The 19,791-nt window shown below is 40.6% G+C and overlaps 1 protein-coding gene and 2 pseudogenes across 1 annotated transcript; all 3 read right to left on the reverse strand.

The window, feature by feature from the left end:
* Positions 1-19,791, reverse strand: part of LOC147442175 (endochitinase B-like) — a 194,878-nt pseudogene that overhangs the window by 130,681 nt on the left and 44,406 nt on the right.
* LOC147442176 (uncharacterized) lies at positions 14,059-15,294 on the reverse strand. The gene is made up of 3 exons (XM_086529607.1): positions 14,949-15,294; positions 14,759-14,853; positions 14,059-14,440 (listed from the first exon to the last, which is right to left on the reverse strand). Exons 1-3 carry the CDS (start codon positions 15,292-15,294, stop codon positions 14,150-14,152), a joined length of 732 nt encoding a protein of 243 aa, XP_086385733.1. The 3' UTR covers positions 14,059-14,149.
* On the reverse strand, positions 17,021-18,879 carry LOC147442177 (uncharacterized; annotated as a pseudogene).

Raw genomic sequence — 19,791 nt, forward strand, 5'->3', positions numbered from 1 at the left:
GATTTTGGAGAGCAAAAGCAACAATTTTGTGCGGGCTTAACCGAAGAAATGGCGGAGTATGTCAACTCCCAAAGGCCACGTACCATATCGGCGGTAATACACCATACTATGGTGGCCTCACGAATCAATTTCCAAACGGGGGCTAAAAGAAATAATAAGCCCCCAGAAAACAAGGGTTCCAATGAGCCTAAGGGGAAGGACAATGTCCAAAAGTCTCCTAAGGGCAACTCCAACAAAGCTAAAGAAAAGGGAGTTTACAAAGGTAATAACAAACTCTCTCCTGAAGAGCTTGAGCGTTATCGCAAGGATAACCGGTGTTTCAAGTGTGGCGAACAAGGGCATGCGTACCGCGCTTGTCCCCAAAAGAACAACCGTCAAGATCCTCCTAGAGCTTCCTTGGTTGAAATCCAAGAGGAGGAGACTCACCAAACTCATCACAAAGGATCTCCTCTATGCCATGCTTGGGGAAAGGTAAGAGAACATGATGCTTTTATTCTCTTTGACCCTGGTTCTACTCACAATTTTATATCTATAGAGTTGGCCACCAAGCTAGGCATACAATCCTACGAGATGGGAGATGTTCTACCCGCAGACAGTGCCTTCAAGGGGCAAGAAGCTTCAGTCACTCCCCTAATCGGGAAATTGAGGCTTCATGCCCAAGGCTATGTGGACAAAGAGGACTTCTTTATCTCTCCTCTCAAGCATGAGGATGTAATCCTAGGGGCACCATGGTTTGACTGCCTGGCTGGCGATGTTAAATTTCCTGAAAGGAGAATCTCCTTTAAGTTCAGGGAAAAAGACATGTATATAGATGCTAAGGAAATGGGTAACACTATCCCCATTGTACATACACCAGCTTTCAACAAGTCACTAAAGAGCTCTATTTCTGTGTACATGATTTTTGTTAAAGATTCTCAAAATGAACCTAATGCTTTAACAGAAGAAAATACAAGCAACCAAAAGAAAATGGGGTTATCCAATTTTCTCAAGGGGTTTCAAGATGTTTTTATTGATGACATCCCTTGTGAGCTACCTCCTAAACGAGGTAATGATGACCATGCAATTGAACTTCTTCCAGGAAGTTCACCGCCTAACAAACCTCCTTATAGAGTTTCTCAAGCTCAACAAGAGGAGATTATGCGGCAAGTGCATGAGTTAGTTGAGAAGGGCATGGTTAGGCCTAGCTCATCTCCATTTTTCTCACCTGTGCTATTAGTGCAAAAGAAACACGGCACATATCGTATGTGTTTCGACTATAGAGCACTAAATAGGATCACTATCAAGAATAGGTTTCCCGTTCCACGGGTAGAAGACCTATTTGATAAGCTACAAGGATCGACCTACTTCAATAGGATTGACCTAAAAAGTGTCTATCATCAGATAAGGATAGTTGATCAAGATATTGTAAAGACCACATTTCGCACCACATTTGGTCTTTACGAATACATTGTCATGCCTTTTGGCTTGACCAATGCACCAGCCACATTCAACCGCTTGATGGATAAGCTGTTCTGGCCTCATCGAACCTTCATTGGAGTGTTATTTGATGATGTTATCATCTACTCTAATTCATTAGACGAACACAAGCAACACCTCCAGGTAATATTTCAAGTTTTGAGAGAGAATAAACTTTATGTTAATCGAAAGAAAAGTGAATTTTTCTTGCAAGAGATTCAGTATTTAGGTCATATTATCTCTCAAGATGGCATCCAAATGGATCCATCAAAGTTAGAGGTAATAAAAGGATGGCCTAAACCAAGGAATCTTCATGAACTAAGAAGCTTTATAGGTATGTGTGCATACTATAAACGCTTCATAGAAAGGTCTCAAAAATTGCGGGACCATTACATGACCTAACAAAGAAAAGCGTTAGGTATACATGGTCTACTAAGGAGAACAATGCTTTCGAAAAGCTTAAAGAAAAGCTTATCTCTCAACCTGTGCTTACACTACCGGATCTCTCAAAACCATTTGAGGTCCAATGTGATGCTTGTGGTGATTGCCTTGGAGCTATTTTGCTCCAAGGAGGGCACGCCATAGGCTATGAGAGTCGAAGGCTCGACCCTGTTGAGCAAGCTCTAGGCATATACGAAAAGGAACTCCTTGCAGTTCTACATGTCTTATACTCATGGAAGCACTATTTATTGGGGACTCCTTTCATTCTGTGAACGGATCACCAAAGTCTTAAGTACTTCATGACGCAGACCAAGCTCTCTGACAAACAAATGAGGTGGGCAAATTTCCTTTCGAAATTTCATTTTCATATTGCTCACATTGCTGGCAAGCATAATCAAGTAGCTGATGCACTCTCAAGACGACCGAGAGTGAATGCGGTTTCCATAGCAACTCACAATGATCTATCTTCAATGATAGATGAGTACGCTATTGATCCCGATTTTAGAGATGTGATTTCAGCCCTTGCATTAGGGAAGAAAGAAGAACCATTTACTTTACAAGATGGATATCTTCTCTATGGCAATAGACTATGCGTTACTAACTCACTACGTGAGAAAGTAATGTATGAATCTCATGCTCCACCGTATGCGGGGCATAGAGGGATTCAATCTACCTTAAAGGGAATTGAAACATATTTCTATTGGCCTACCATGAAATTGAACATACAAGAGTATGTTTCTAAATGTGTGGTTTGCCAAAATACAAAATTTGATAGAGGGAAGCAACTTGGATTGCTTCAACCCTTGCCAATTCCTAATTCACCATGGGAGAGCATATCCATGGATTTTATCTTTGGATTTCCTAAGTCTATCCACGGGAATACGGGAATATGGACGATAATAGACAGGTTCAGTAAACAAGCTCATTTTATACTTGTCAAAAAGACTATCAAAGCCCATCAAATGGCAACTCTCTCCATTTCACAAATTTTCAAGTACCATGGCTTGCCAATGTCTATAGTGTTGGATAGAGATCCTAGAATGAACAATAATTTCTGGAAGGGTCTCTTTGAGAATTTGGAACAAGGTTAAACTTCTCTTCGGCCTATCATCCACAAACGGATGGCCAAAGTGAAATAGCTAACCTAACCATTCTCGATCTACTAAAAGCCTATGTAACGGAAGTAGATCAAAGATCCCAATGGGAGAAGTACTTACCCTTAGTGGAGTATTCTTACAATAACACTGTACATACTTCCACAGGAAAAGCACCTTTTGAGGTAATTGAGGGAAGATCAAAAAGTCCCTTGCTCCTTAAGGTACATGGGAAGATCTTCGTTGCGGATGAGTTAGCCGAGACCTACAAGAATCTTTTCAAAAGATTAAGGATGCTATCTCTATCTCACAGCAAAGGAAAAAGGCTGCTGCTGACAAGCACAGAAGAGCCCAAGCCTTTAAAGAAAGCGATTGGGTCTTGTTAAAGTTTTCCAAGGCTCGATTAAGGCACACGACGGGCAAGAATCCTACGGGCCACCGAAAGTACCATGCTAAACTAGCAAAAAGGTACTATGGTCCCTTCCAGATTCTTAGGCCAATCAATGAGATGGCCTATCAACTCAAGTTGCCCAATCATTGGCTCATACACAATGCTTTCCATGTGAACCTATTAAATCCTTACAAAGGAGAGCCACCTCAAGAACCAACTATTGAAGACCCACCGGAGATCGAGGACCAAGAGGAGGTGCTGCAGTCCGAGTCCATTCTCCGACATAAAGACAAGGTATTAAGAGGCAGTAAGACTATCCGACGATATCTTATTAAGTTTAAGAATTATCCTTTTGAAGATGCTAGATGGATGCAAGGCATACAATTAAAGGATAACCTAAACCTTGTCAATGCTTACAATGCTTCCCAAGAGTAAGCAAATGTACAAAATGTTAAAAATGAACAAAGTTTTTTTTGTCTTATAAGACTCTCTTTTTATTTATTGTGCACAAAAACGAAGTAGTATGCATGCTTAGATCAAGTTTGCGGAGACGACGTCTCCCAAACACCAAGTAGATCTTGTCACTCTACTATGGAAGACTGATAGGACTAATGTGCAGACATGCTTGCGGCAGCCTCAGGCTCTCAAGCGCCAAATCGACCAGTCATCCATTGTGGAATGATGTCGTAGGGTAACTTAGGGATCCTCTACCCTCTAAGAAAAGGACTCATGAATATGCTTTATCTTCTCTACACCATAGTCGAGGACGACTATGATTTCAAGAGAGAGGTAATTTCATAATAATCAATATCTAATTCTCCTAAATGTTTTTCTCATATTAAACTGATCATTTAATGTGGGGAAGTGCCAGGGGAGAAAAAGCTAGAATATTGGTTAAGCTAGCAGACCGGCCACAGTAGGGATCCAAAGGAGGGAAAATAGGGAGCCATGTGCTATCTGCAAAATAGGGAAAATAGGGAAAATAGGGGGGGCTATCTGCAAAAGAGCCATGTGCCACAATGGGCTAAAAAGACCCTAAGGTTCAGCCCATTAAGACTTCAAATATGCTAAGGTTCCAAAATTCAAAGGTTGTGTCCAAAGGTCAACCCTATGGGAAATAGGATGCTTTATGTGTAACTAAAAAGTATTTGCATATCCCTACATGGGAGGGGGCGATCCCTTCTTCTAGGGGATGAGAGAGAAAGTCACACACACACACACACAGGCTCCCTTTACACAAAGGGAATTAGGGACACATGTCAGCTCCCTAGCCCAGATGCCCACAAGGTGTGCCCAATTCCTATTGGATGGCCTTGGAAGTGGACCAATGAGAATTAGGCTAGAGTAAACCTACCCCTCTCTAAATAGATAGTGAAAGTAGTGGACAATGACAAATGTGATGCTTGGGGGTGGTCACTATGTATAAATTTCACATAGCCTATAAACAACCAAAGCAAAACAATTTGATGCATAATCTGCAGGGCAAGAACTTGAACGAGTATGACTAGATAAAGGTAGATCCAATTTACTATTATGCAAAGTATGTACTAGCCATTTTAGCATACCTCTAGATTGCTCATTCTCATCCCTTTCCACATCAAGTACATCCCATACATTTCCATCAGTAATAGGCTGATCCGTAGCATTTTTTAAAACTGCCATAGGCTATACATTTTTCTCATTGGAATTTACATTCAAGTTTCCACCACTGAAAAGAGGCAACGAGATGTTATAAATGTTCTGTGAGGTTACATTACTGTCTCTAGTACGTGACATCAAGGGTTGAACAGAATCTTCCACAAACACAACATCCCGTGAAATCAAGATACATTTTGTTTGCAAATGGTACAACCTCAACCTTTGCTTTCAGTACTGTAACAAAACAAAATGCGTTCGATAGCGTTATCATCCAATTTTCCACGCTACATTTGTGGCACCAAAGCATAAGCCAAACAACCAAAAATGCGCATGTGATCAATAGATGTCTCTTTATCATGCCATGCTTCATAAGGAGTCATAGACCGTAAACTCTTTCACAGGATACATGTTAAGTACATAAGTGGCACACATGATGGCCTCAAGCCAAAACAAACGTGGCAAAGCTTGACTTTTGACCATACATAGTGCCATTTTTGTAAGTGACCTACAACAACACCATTTTTAGAGGTGTGTATGGTAATGTACATTTGTGTTTCATCCCACGACTAGCCAAATATGCATTTAACTCATGGGACATATGCTCCCCCCATTGAACTGAATGGAGGGTGCCCATAGTACATTTAGATATATTTTCGGCCTTAGAAATTTTTTGAAGGACATAGACACTTTGGATTTAGATTTAAATGGATACATTCATGCATGCCTAGAGTAATCATCAATGAAAGTCACAAAGTAAAGGTACAAAGATCACTATGCACAAGCTGCAATCTTTCACAAACATGCTTCATAGGCTGCTTCAAGAAGCAGCAAAGAAACAACCATATAAAATTTTTGCAAACATAGCAAACTTGCAAAATTCAGATGCCCAAAACGTGCATGCCAAAGTGTAGCATCAAAATAGCCTTTTAATCCACAACTACATCTTAAAATTCTATTCACACTTGTCTTACAAAGTGAGCTTATATAGCCCATGAGATAAAATGCTAGATACAACAAATTCATCACCAAAATAGATATCACATACCATACATCTATCATCCAAACATTTCACAAAAAGACCAAGTCTAGTAAGCACAAATATAGACCAAAGGTTATTTTTGATCCCAAGTACATACAGTGAATCAAAAAGTGTTAAAAAAATGCCATTTGAAGTAGTCATCATAATCTTTCCAGCTCCCTTGACCAAGAATAAGAGGCATTGTTGGCACAAGTGACTGTATTCTCATGAGGGACATCCTCGAGAGAGGTAAATAAATCAGGATGAGAGGTTATATGCTTTGTAGAACCACTATAAAAGTACCACACATGTGAATCTGCAACAACTGACATACATGCACCATGGACGTCAGGATCATAAGTGCACTTTGCACTAAATTCCCACTTTGCATCTACATCAGCATCACAATCTCCTTTCACAAAAGATTCTACAATTGTTGCACTTTATTCTTAGCCCCTTCAATTTTGAACACTATTGGATCAAGTGATCATTAGATTTACAATAATAGCAATGCATCTTCTTTCGTCCTTTTCATCAAAATTACCAGACAAAGTGCTGCGAGTGAAAGCATTAGGAATAGGTGATTTACCACTCACAGAAGAACCAAGAGAAGTGGCAATAGGATGGAGTGTGCTTGATCCTCACGAAAGCTTAAAAAGCACTAAAAAAAGTGTGTGTGTGTGTGTGTGTGAGTGATTGAGTTGCAAGTGTGTGGTGATGAGATCCCACAAGCGGTAGGTCAAGAAAACAAGCTTCGACTATGATGTATGGCTACCCAAGGATAAGAGGATAGGTAAACATCTCATGCACAAAGAAGTTTTGCTCATCTTTGACATTACCAATGGTCACTTTTACATTTGTACAAGCCCCATACACATCTCTTGATGATTTATTTGTAGCTCTTATCATCCAACCATGGTTTGTATCTATCAACCACTTGCACTTCATGTAAAGACTCTTGAACAAAAGATTGATTTTGGAGCCATGATCTATTAATGCAACATACAGCTCCTCAAGATCACCCATCTTGACTAAAGTTTTAGTTGTAGCTCTTGCCTAGTGACTTTTGAACCAATGGATTTTATTGGGGGCTTCATCATCATCCACAAATCTAGCATGTATATGTCTTCTAGAAGACTGGTAGCATCCAGCCATACTTTCGTTAAATTCACTCTCTTGTACATGTATCCCTTGTGCCTTCAATGATTCTCCTTCACTTTGGAATTGTGGAGGAATAGACTCAGTAAGAGTTTGCCTCTTTCTTTTTATGATATCTATAATTTCTTCATGAAACTTGAGTTTTGCTATGCCAAGAACTTTTCCCAAGGTAAACTTAAATTTACTATTCAAAATACTTTCCTCCTATACTTGTTTTAATTTTGTGCAGCTTCAATATGAGACTCTAGTCTATACATAGGGAGTTTTTCTTTTTCTTTTCCTTGATCGTTCTTATTTCTTGTAGACGCTTCCTCCATAGGAACCTCAGAGAAGGAGGCACCTACTGTGAAGCCTTGTAAGAAGGTCCAGAATCCTTTCTTTTTGTAGCTCTTGTAACCCTCTTTGAAGTAGAGGGACCTACATCTCCATTCTCATGTATGTGCTTCTCTTTCAAAATTGCTTCATTGTTATGGCATTTGACAAGATATGCATGATTGATTAAGAGTCCATATACATATCACTATGTATAGAATTGCATTTATTGTGATATTTGCTACAATACATTGGCTCTTTGAATACAATGAACTAATCCACATCTGTGATTTGTCCCACTTCACTAGCTTTGGGGTCGTGCTATCAGTCACAAGGCCATGAACAACATTGAAATCTTCTGCTACAATACAAAATTTCTCCTGCATTGGGATGTTGAGCTTGGGAGATTTCCATTGGCGTGCACACCCCCAATGTCACAAGATATTACAATGCAAGTCTATTGATGGCAAAGGGAAAATTTTCCTTTCATTGGGAAATAATATGTATCTCACATTTCATGCATATTAGAGATAGTCAAACAGAGAGAAACAATCAACACCTTCCAGAGCTTGTTTAAGCAACCCCACTAGAAAAGAAATCTCCAGTTATTTGTGCATAAGATCGAACCATAACTTCTTGGTTCACACGTGCACGTGTGCGTGGCACACACACACATGGCTAGTTATACAAAGTACAAATTCCTTCAAGTTTATAGGAGTGGCATGTTGCTATTTGCTTGGTATAATTATCTTGGGACTATTGGACTGGAGAACCTTTGGTGAATAATGTCTTGAACTCACTAAAAATTTATAAAGGTAGTGGGCGGTACCTTAATTGTATATAACCTTTTAGTAGTTAAATGGGGTTATGAGCATTTGCCGGGTTTCCTGGGTCTGTAAACCATGTCCTGTTCTGCTTAATATCACAGTGACTGCCCGCTAACAATTCTGTGCTACAGTGCACGCTAAGCTCTCTCTCTCTCTCTCTCTCTCTCTCTCTCTCTCTCTCTCTCTCTCTCTCTCTCTCTCTCTCTCTCTCTCTCTCTCTCTCTCTCTCTGTACAAGGAGGCGTTATTGTATCTTCTACCTCTTCATGCTGGGCCTACCATACTTCTCTGTAAGAATGTGGCCACTAGCTCCAAACCCTATAAAAGGTGAGATTCCATGCTCGCTAGCATTGCTACTATGTGCTTCTGTGGTGTGTGTATGTGTACTTATGAGTAGCTATCTGTACATTGGGATTGTGAGGTTTTTACCCGCAAAGGGTGTAGCGTTAAGTTGTCGGCTCTAAGGCAAAGTCAAGGATAAGCAAGCTATCATGGATCTGGCTGCTCTAACTCAATCTCACGTGACTTATGTCATTGACATGGATTACTCTCCAAATTGTTTGGATGTGTTGTGATTCACTTGCTGTAATGGTAATATTCCTCATGCATATGCCAGAATATGTACATGAATGGAAACTTCTACTGAACCTTTTATAGCTACAATACTGGTGATGGCCGAAAATGACATGCCATATGGGGTGGCCTCTACACCATACATAGCTTGAACATCCCTAAGAATCATCTCCAGGTAGGAGTGATCCTATGGGTAGGAAGAGGCACCACCTAGCATAAACGCGGCTAGGATGCAAACATACATGACCTAGGGTAGAAAAAGTGAAATGCTCTCTAGGTAGTCAATACAAAATGGTGGTGTAACAACCGTTCACATGTAGAGAAATGCCTCATCACAAACCATTAGTATGTGCACGAGAGAGATATGTGAAAAGCTCGGAACAGGGCACACTGACTGGGGGAAGAGATTGCACATGATGGAGCACGAGTAAGGTGATATACAAGAGAGGAAACATCCCGTAACTATGGGAATTTAGAATAGAGGATGGACTCCAAAGATCAAGACAAAACTACACTCCTTTTATTGGTGATGAAGATACTTACAAGTGGTGGTCTTGACGACTAAAAACCTGGCTCTTGGCATTTGGGATGCAACATAAGATACGAGTGTCATATGGTGCTCAGCGAGGTTGGAGTTAGCGGGAGGGTTAGTTGAGGGAGAAGTTAGAACAACAAGACGATGCAGCCACCGACGACCTCAATCACCAACATTGAGAGTGAGACAAGGTGGCGTGGCGTTGATACCTTCAATCCAAGCGTACACATGTTGCTTGGTGGGAGAGTAGCTACTTCATGTGCATAGAGTGATCGTGACTAGTAACTCAACATGGTGTGTTGAATCATGGGGAGAGTGGTGAAATTTCCAATGCTAAGTTCCCAAAGCTTTCAACCAAACATGATGCCATTAGCTCTCAAGCATGGGTTGACTATGTGCTTAGTGGTGCTTACAATGTAGAGAGCATGGATCTAGTATGCCCCTCATTCACTTGAATGTTCTCTCTTGGGTGTCTTCTCTCCCCTATGTATTGTGTCTTTCGTGCTAAGAGAAGGCCTCTTTATATAGGCTTGAGAGGTGGTCCTTACCCACTGGTCATTGCAAATATCCTCTGGTCGCAGTAGAAGGCCTAGATGCCTCTCTAGTAAGAGAGATAGAGAGGGACAAGGTAGAGATAGAGAGAGAAAGAGTGGGGTTGGGGAGAGTTTTTTACAATCCACTAGCCGTGGCTAGGTTATTAGGGAAGAGTGGGGTTTTAGGGTATTTACACGGGTTTTGTCGATGGTTTGGGTGGTTGGTGTGAGGTTTTAGTGTTGCTGGAGTCGGTTTTTTTTTTTCGTGAGAAGCCGAGATGTTTGAGTTACCCCCTTTCGGTGCTGGCCGGAGCATGCCTTCGGCGCCTTTGCTCGTTTTGGTGTTGGCGACGCAAGATTTGGATCTTCCTCCTTCTTCTCGATGTCGTCGTTGCTGCTGACTCGATTTTCTTGTGTGTTTTCCATTGGTGTGTGTGTATATGCGTGTGTGTGTGTGTGTGTATGTATGGGTGTGTGTGTGTATGTAGGTGTGTATATATAGTATGTGTGCGGGCGTGCATGGGAACCGGGGTATCTATATTATGTATATACATAATATATATATATATTTATTTATTTATATTTATATATTTATATATTTATTTTTTTTCTTTAAGTTTTTTTGGACCTGTTGCTGGCGACGCAGAGAACGGTGAGAGAGACGGGGTGAGAGAGAGGAGGGTGCGCGAGCGTGTGTGTGTGGGTATGTGGCATGTGTATAGGCTGCAAAGGGAGAGAGAGAGCACGATGAGTGGGTAGTGCAGGCTGTAGAGAGCGCAAGTGAGAGAGGGGGGGTGAAGGTGAGGTGGTGAGTGGGGGTGAGAGGATAGGGGGTGGGTGGTGTTGTGGAGAAGGGACGCCCGCATGGGCTGGGTCCGGGGCGCGAGGGCGAATGGGGGGCGGAGGCGGGTTCGACAGCGGCCGCAAATGGGGGGGGGTATATTAGTCAACGAGAGGGGATGGGGGGAATATTAGAGAGAGAGAGAGAGAGAGAGAGAGAGAGAGAGAGAGAGAGAGTCCCTAAGGCGGGCTCCCATCGGAGAGGAAAAAGAGTGAGAGAGGGTTTGAGGTCGTGAGAGAGGGTGAGCGGGGATAGGGATAGGGTATGTGGTGGAGAAGGGAATTGAGAGAGAGAGAGAGAGAGAGAGAGAGAGAGAGAGAGAGAGAGAGAGAGAGAGAATGCCTCTAGCTCATTTGTTTGATCATTGTCGTCGACGGTGGTGGTTGATGGTGTATCCTCATATAGAATGTCGATAGGTGGAGCCTGGTCAAATTGAAGAAAATAAGGTTTTAGCCGCCAACCATTTATCATGGTTTCATGAATTTTTCCATCAGCTTCCATAAGCTAGTAGCTTCCATTGGCATACTTTTTCCTGATGATGAAAAGGCTTTCCCATCGGAGTAGGAGTTTCTTATCTTTGCGCGTGTCGAAGCGATTGTCGCAGCGGAGCACCAACATTCCTTTTTTTTTTTTTTTTTTGTCAAAGATGCTGGTTAAAGCTAAGCCGTTTGTGCTCTGCTTGTGCCACATAATAATTTATTGTTGTCTAGTTGTAGTCTTTCCAAGTCGATGATGTGATCTCTCAAATGCATGTTGGGCCATTGAAGTTGTCTTGCCATTACTCTGAGACTTTGAAGTTGCACTTCAATGGCCAAGATTTCTTCCTTACCAAATACCAGATGATACGGTGTGAATCCCAAGGATGTACGAAATGAGGTTCTGTAGGCCCACAAAGCTGGTAGTAGGTACTTATCCCAGTCTCCATGATGATTGTTTATCTGCTTGGTAATAGTTTTAGAAAGCATTCCATTCACCTTTTTAACTAGGCCATTACATTGAGGGTAATATGGTGAAGAGTGCCTCCTTGTAATGCCCAGTTTCTGCATTAATTCTCCTACCAAGTCTGCTCTAAAACCTGGACATCTATCATAGATGATCTCTAATGGTGTGCCAAACCTACAACATATGTGCTCATAGATAAACTTAGCTACCTCTACCGCTGTGATTCTAGTAGTGGTTGTAACTTCCTCCCATCTAGTCATGTAGTCGACCCCCATGATGATGTAGAGTTTTCATGAGTTGACCGTAGGTATTGGTCCTATGGCATCGATACCCCACTTTTCAAATGGTCCATATGAGAGAATAAGTGTCTGTGGTTCAGGCATAAGTGACCTAGTGCCGGCCTTTTGACACAACTTACAGGTTTTGCACCAGTGGTGTACATCACGGTTGAGGCTAGGCCATATGAAGCCAGCGTGCAAGATTTTCCTACTTGTTATGTCTAGGGCAAAGTGACCAACACAAAACCCATCGTGACAGCTAGCAATTACTCCCATGATTTTATGAGAGAGAGGGAGCTTCTTGAGTATTTGGTCCTTACCCTTACAGTACAAACCGTCATTGATGAGCCGATACCTTATGGCCTTCCGTGTTAGCCATTGTTTCTTCCCAATTGTTAAATCTGATGGGCATTCCCCTATTGAAGTGTTCGCGCCAGATAAAGCCACGACCTCGAGTCTACTATCGATGGCCGACACAGTGACTGATATGATGTATGATCTTTCATTGCAGCCTTCTCCAAAAGTGTTGCACCTCCTATACCAGAGGATTATGTTTTTGCCTAGCTTCCACATGCAAACATTCGAAGAAGCTTTCTACACCGGCTTTTTCACCCACGAAAGCAAAATATTCGGCCCAACCTTGACCATCGGCAACCTACGATACGAATCACATTTTCAGATGCTCAAGACGACAGGACTTTATTGACCAAGCATAAAAGTCATGTCAGGGACGACATGAACGTGGAGGGGGGGAGTGTTGAGCCAGCAGAGGATCACACCCACATTTTTGCTCACACTCATCATTTTTGTAACCATTGATTGTAATAAATGTCTTTCCGAAATTGATTTTGAATTGAGCCTTTCATTAAGTAACGGGACTCAATTGAGTTTCCAGCTTGTAATCCCGAAGTAATTTCACTTGCTGATGTAATTAGTTAGAGATGTTCTCACCTCTAAGGCTGAGGTATATAAGCCAAAGTTTTGTAACCTAAAGAGGGATTCAGTTTTTAATCAAAGTGAGTTTTTGAGCGCCGTGACTGTGTCTGAGAGAGAGAGAGAGAGAGAGAGAGAGAGAGAGAGAGTCTTATCTACTTGCTACGCGAGCTACGGAGCTGCCATTGGAGAAGCGACACCGCCATTGTGTTAGCAACGGCGAGAGCTACGCACAGATACCAAGAGTGCGCGCTATCGGCTTCTATGTGTGGTAAGTTCCTACGAGCTTCGGTGTGAGTTTTCTTCCAACTCGTGTGTCGGAATGGAGTGTGCAACATATCTATAGAACCACAACGAGTAGAGCTACACATTGGTACCATCGGGGTCAAGTTTCGATCACCTGTATTTTTCGGCCTGTCTTCATACGCGTTTGCCGCGCGGAGTGGTTATAGGTTGATTTTGCAGTTCAAGTCTTTAGGGTGTTGTTCTTACCTAGTGTATAGACTTCCCCTTGAGTTTGAGATCGATTCAATGATTCTAGATCCTGTTTCGTATAGCATTCGTTCGTAGTACGGATTTCAGTCACTTGCGTATTCTAGAACTTAGATTTGATTTCCTTAGTAGTGATTGTCATTAGAAGGTCAAGTAGGTGATTTGACACCCACCTAGTTGTTTCCATGCGCCTGCAGGTCAAGCTCCGTCCTCGTCTGACAAATTCTGTTGTTGGTTGAGTTCTCGCTATTTAGCTTCCGCTAGCGGCGTAACCGCCTTAACAAAGACTCTCTCCCATTCGAGAGGAGGAATCCAAAGAGCAAGAAAGCAATGAAAGTTTAAGTTCCTCTAAGGATGTGGCTCCACGAAGACGGCGGTCTACACGATCGCCTACTCCTCCCAAGAGGAAAAGATCAACACATTGTCCTTCTCCTTATCACTCTGAAAGGCAAGAGAGGAAACAAAGGAAGAAAAGGGCTAGGAAGAGGTCACCCTCTTCTCCTTCTTCTTCACCTTCCTCCTCTTCCAACGAAAGTTATGGCTATTCGCCTAGAGAATACAAGAGGGGAGGGCATCGCAAATCATTTCCTGCATGGCGAAGGTCACAAAAGCTAAAGAAGTTAAGAGGTAAAACTCCCTTGATGCTTATTTATTAAAGGAGCGGAGGTATAGCAATATGCATGAAGAGGTTATTCTTGAGCAGCATCTAGCTGCTCGCAAATGCCAATGTCGCAATCCATGCCTGCCTCTGCCAACGCCTTTTGCTTAGCCTCCAAACGAGCCTTCGCAAATTCTTGAAGCCAGTCGATGCTCATCGCTGTGTCAGCTGTAGTAGAGCTAGGCAGATCAGAACTCAATCGAAGCGTTAGGGTATCATTGATGCCGTTGTTGTTGATCCAGTCTTGCATGTGGTAGACATTGTTAGAGTTAGCGGTAGGCCCGCTGAAGATAGGTTGCATTCTCAGGAAGCGCATAGTGAACTGCAATATCAAAGAGCAATCGAAATCAGGCCATGAAAGAGGATGAGTTTTGCAGAAAGGAAGAAGAGCTTTGATTACTTTCCCATGAAAATCTCCACTCTGGAGAGTACTGTGGCAACATCATGAGCTTCTGCAAGCGCCATAGCTAGCTTGCTAGCTAGGACAGGAGGCTGCCGGCTAGTGCCTCCTTATACCCCCTTACGTACGTACGGCAGCGCAGTACGGAGCCTCTCACCGGCAGAAGCACATGATGGTGAAAACTATGGGGAATATATATTAGTAAGAAATTAGGAGCCTGCATCAAAGCGTAGCACATACCTGCACGGGATTCTGTGATGGCTCGGCATCCAGGCGATAGCACACGCCTCTATGGACCAATGAAAGGGAACCCGCGCGCCGTTGCAGTGAAGCTCCTGCACGAGTGTGATGAACAGAGTAGTTAGACAGAGAGAAAGAGAGAGAGAGCTCAGAGAGAATTTATGCTTGTCTGCACGGTACAAGTCGTTACTTGGGTCGATTTCTGTGCAGTCTTCGTTGTCGATGATGTATTGGGAGGTGATCGTGCGAAAAGCCGTAGTCCAGTGTACTTCGTCGGTATAACCGGCCATGGCCAACACGCCTCGGAGTATGGCAGGGGTCATGCCCGACAACACATAGGCAATGCTAGTTGCCGTAGAGTTAGAGTTGTCGCGCGCGAGGGTGAGCTGAGAGTTGGCGGCTCGGAGGCTGTAATTAATGTAACGCACCACCCCTTCCAAAATGTCGGGCAGCAGCGAAAAATGCGCAGGGAGGAGGGTGATCTTGGCCAGCCAAGTGTCGGGGGTGGTGTTGAAGAGTGAGAGGTAGGAACCCATGATATGCTGCCGGTGCGCGTTCTGTGTGTATAATTGACGCGTGCGTTAAGGTGGTGAGGAAGCGAGAACGATCGACCCCTCTTTAAAGCGAAGCGGCTCTGCAAAGTAACACCATGTGCTCATATTTCTGTCCTTTGATTAACTCCCTTCCTTTACGACGTACAGGTCACCATCGTCCTCGTCACTTCCAATAACACCATGTGCTCATACCAAGTTCCGTCTGCCCCAGTAGCTTGAGTGGGAAAAAAAAAAAAAAAAAGTGGAAAACCTACTCCAAATAGGTGAATTAAGTCTACCCCAAACTTTTATACTTGAAAAACCTACTCTAAATTTTACAAAGTGATAAGAAAATAAAGATATTTTTGGTTTTCTAAAAGAAACCTTAGTATTGTGTTGGGTTATAGAGACTCTTTTCATTTCACATCTTGTCATGATGGAGAGTACTTACCTTTCATTTCTCAGTTTGACATGTCTTTACTTTTGTTGAATTCTATTGTTTTAGAATACTAAAGTAAAGTTTCACCTCACATAAATTTTAGTAATTTTACACACAGTGCTTTTTTTTTTGCATTCTACTGTTTTAGAATGCTAAAGTGAAGCTTCACTTTGTATAATTCTATACACACACATATATATTAATTAGTTCTTTTTATTTCATCTTTCATTTCATTTCTTCACATGGCTTTACATTTTTTGCATTTTATAGCTTGATTCTAATGAGTGTTAACGCTCGAGAAAGTCTCTTTTAAGCGGTTGTTGATCAAGTTTCTTCCTCACAAAGAAGAAAATAAAAAATAGTAGCAAAAATTTTGAGATTTGTAAAACTTATGGATGATTTTCTCACATATTTCATCGATTTTTCTTCCATTTACCATGGTTTGCAGTTAGCTAGTCTCGATTTTCAATCGGCTCAAGATTAAGCTGAGGCAATCCTTTCCCAAACACTGATATCACTTTAATTTAACCTAACAATTTTATTGCTTTCTTATTGTTTTTGAAAGTCGTCGTGACCCTTTCACTTGTTTTGTATAGATTTTACTCCGATTGTGAGTAAGATTTAAGTTTTGAGATGATTAGACTATTTCTAAATTGAGCAATATTTAAATCATATACAGAGACAATAAAATGTCTGTTGGCATGGAATATTAGAAAGTAACTTTTGAGAGAATATTTTTTCTTATTTGAATAAAATTTAGTACAAAGAGAAACAACAAAATATATATTGGCAAGCGAGAGAGCTACTAAAATTTCTATTAAAAAGAAAAACAGATAAAACCTTACATGACGTTCAAATAAACAATAACTTTTGAGAGAGCAAAATTGTCATTAATTTGAATCGAATTGATTACAAAATAAGGCAAGAAAGTGCCTATTGGCAAAGGAGAGTTACATATTAAACTCATAGCAAGATCTTCTCTTATCTTGAAAACGAAAAAACAAAATTTGATCCATTTTTTATCGAAAGGAAAGACACCAAAATGTCTATTGGCTAGGGAGAGCTACATATGAAAACTCATAGAAGAGGAATCTTTTCTCCGATCTCAAAGATGAAACAACAAAATTTGATCCATTTTTCTTCGACAAAAAACCTGAAGACAAATTATTACAAAGAAATTTAGAAATTTAATCCAAAATATTAAACTTTAAAATAATACAAGATATAAAAACTTACAATCTAGTCTTCAATGGAGCTAAATGCATGTCTTGATGTCTTTGTATCGTCCCTCTATAATCCAATCGCTTCATCAAAATTGAATTCCTCCAATGGAGGCCCTTCAAGAGAAATTCTCATCAAAGTACGCATGCTTTCAGTAGTAAGAGAATTCCTCAGCTTTGATTTGATAATATTTTGAACACTAAAGCCACGCTCACAAATAGCCATACTACAACATTGTACCAATGCAATTTGAGTAAGCGATAGTAATGATGCATACTTTTACCTCAAAGTTTCATTGCTACCAATGTAGCACCATATATTTTTGAAGTTCCAACCCTTCCACTCATTGTAGGCTTGGTATTTAAAAGTTTGAAATTCTTTCCTCAACAAAAAATGATCAATGAAAGGCTCAATGAGCTCCCCCCCTTTCAACCTTTTACTTTAACCATAGAACTTTATAATCTCCTCTATCCCATCACCACCAAAGTTTTTCAAATCTTTTCGAAAATCTTTTGTAGGAGGATAGCAAGAAGGAGATAAAAGTTTAAAATGGCTCAAAATAGAGGTATCCTCAAATCTCTCTTTCAAATTCTCAATTATATGGCTTGTGAAAGATTATTGCATTTTCAAGATCAAAGCTATCTTTTTTTCGAGTGAGTTCAATACTTCTAAAATTTGAGCTTCGCATTGACGACCTTAGTTCATATAAAAGTCCTTTGGATGGCCCATAATCAGGAATTATAGGATATCCATAGCCATCTAACTCTAAGGCATTGAGATCAAGGCTAGGTCTCATCACAAATTCACTATCCATTGCCACAATTTCGGCATCCGCTATGCCAGAGATAGCAGTCACATCAACATAAGTGCATTGAAAGAGCTTACTAAGACTTGTCAAATGAGAGAATAAATCACCCAAGTAATGTGCAACATACACAAATGCAAATGAAGAAATTTTAGCAAAAATGCTTTCTTTTTCCTTTTTGAAATAGTCAAGCAATGGCTCAAGCAATTCACAAAATTTCATAAGGACTTTATGCCTACTCAACCATCGAATTGTATGTATGCCCTCTATCTTAAGAAAAGGTAGATCAAATTCATCTCGCAAAGATCTTAACTTTTCTAAACGAGCTACACTTTTCCTAAAAGGAGTAGCCACTTCATTCAATGTAGCATCAACATACACCGCAAATGGGTGAAAGCATGTTAACATGTCGCGCTTTTTGTGCTAGTTAGCAGTTTCAAGTTAGCACATCTTCAAAAAGTTGGGCGTCCGGTAAATTTTTTACAAATAATATCAAAATTTTTTGGAGGTTGTACATTTGCATTCCTTGTTTCAAGTGCTTTCTATTGATATATCATATGTCATAGATCTTGGAGATGTAGCTCAAGTTATTGTACTAGTTAGCATATGTCAAAATTGTGCTAGTTAGCATTGTCCGGGACATGAAAAAGCATGACAAGTTAACATGCTTTTACTCAAATGGAAATTCACATATGGTGTTACTAGCACATAAATTAGTGCGGTGAGCCACACAATGTATAGAAGTCAAAAAAGGATATGCACCTTTGAACCTTGTAGCTACCCCTGATTTTTTGCCAATCATTACTGATGCCCCATCTGAACCAAAGCTTACTAACTTTTTTCCATTTAAGCCAAAATCTAACAACAATTTTTTCAATAAGGTAAATAATCCAATAGATGTTCGATCATGTACCTCCAAAAGATCAAGAAACAAGATTTTGGACTCATTGTCGTTTATATAAGAAACATAAACAATCATATGTTCATCTATTGAAATATCGGTTGATTCGTCTATCATGCTACCAAAACATGGAGACTCTCGAACATGAGTCAAATACTCTAACTCAAGTCCCTTCCCAATGTAGTGCACAAAAGAAGCACATGCTTTATCATTTTTATACATGGTCTTGGGGATGTTCGGAGTGTTACATTCTCTAAGCAATTTAAGCGTGGGAACATATTTTGTATAAGAAAGATCATTTTTGGCAACAAAATAAGAAACCCAAAAAAAAAGGTTCATACTATCCTCCATGCCTTCCAAATGCTTAGTAGCACAAAATTCAAAGTTTTTTTTTCCACTATGCAATGCCCATGCAAGTACTTTATATTTCTTTGATCCCCCATGATTTACCAAAGCACTATGTTGTATGTTTATTGCCCCATCTATTCCAAATTCACTTTTACAATGTTGATCTTCTTTGCAAATAGAACAAAACATTTTGGCTTGCACCTTATCAAACTCAACCCACTCAAATTCAGATTTCCACTTGTGATTCCATGCAATTCTATCTCTTTTACGCCTTTTGGCTTCCTCTAACCCAACACTTTGAACTTCAATATCATCAACATCATTATCATCAAGCACTAAGTTTCATGTTTCTTTTTCCTTTGTCATTTTTAATACTGACTTATTTTGAAAAACAAGGAATGGCAAGCAAAGATTTTTGTTTAGAAGAGTTAAAAGCCATAACAAAAACTCATAAGATAAGTTTTTTGATGTAAGAACCCCAAGCAAAGCACTACTCGAAATAGATTTACGTTCTCAACTTCATGTGTATAGATAAACAGATGAGTTTGAAAACAACTCCTGTTGCCCATATTTTGAAAATAAAAAAAGAATAAGTTTTATACATTGTTGAAGGCTCTCTTCTTATTACACAAAGGTAAAGGGCTTCAAAAACGAATTCAAAAACTATACAATATTATTGAGATCAAGGGACTCTTAAGTTAGGAAGTAAAAAATTAAAAGGTGTAGGTTAGAAGTTTCTAGAGTCTCTCCTTTTCTCTCTCTCTCTCTCTCTCTCTCTCTCTCTCT

This window comes from Adiantum capillus-veneris, chromosome 14 (genome assembly GCF_014529385.1).
Source record: "Adiantum capillus-veneris isolate H3 chromosome 14, ASM1452938v2, whole genome shotgun sequence".
Classification (NCBI taxonomy): domain Eukaryota; kingdom Viridiplantae; phylum Streptophyta; class Polypodiopsida; order Polypodiales; family Pteridaceae; genus Adiantum; species Adiantum capillus-veneris.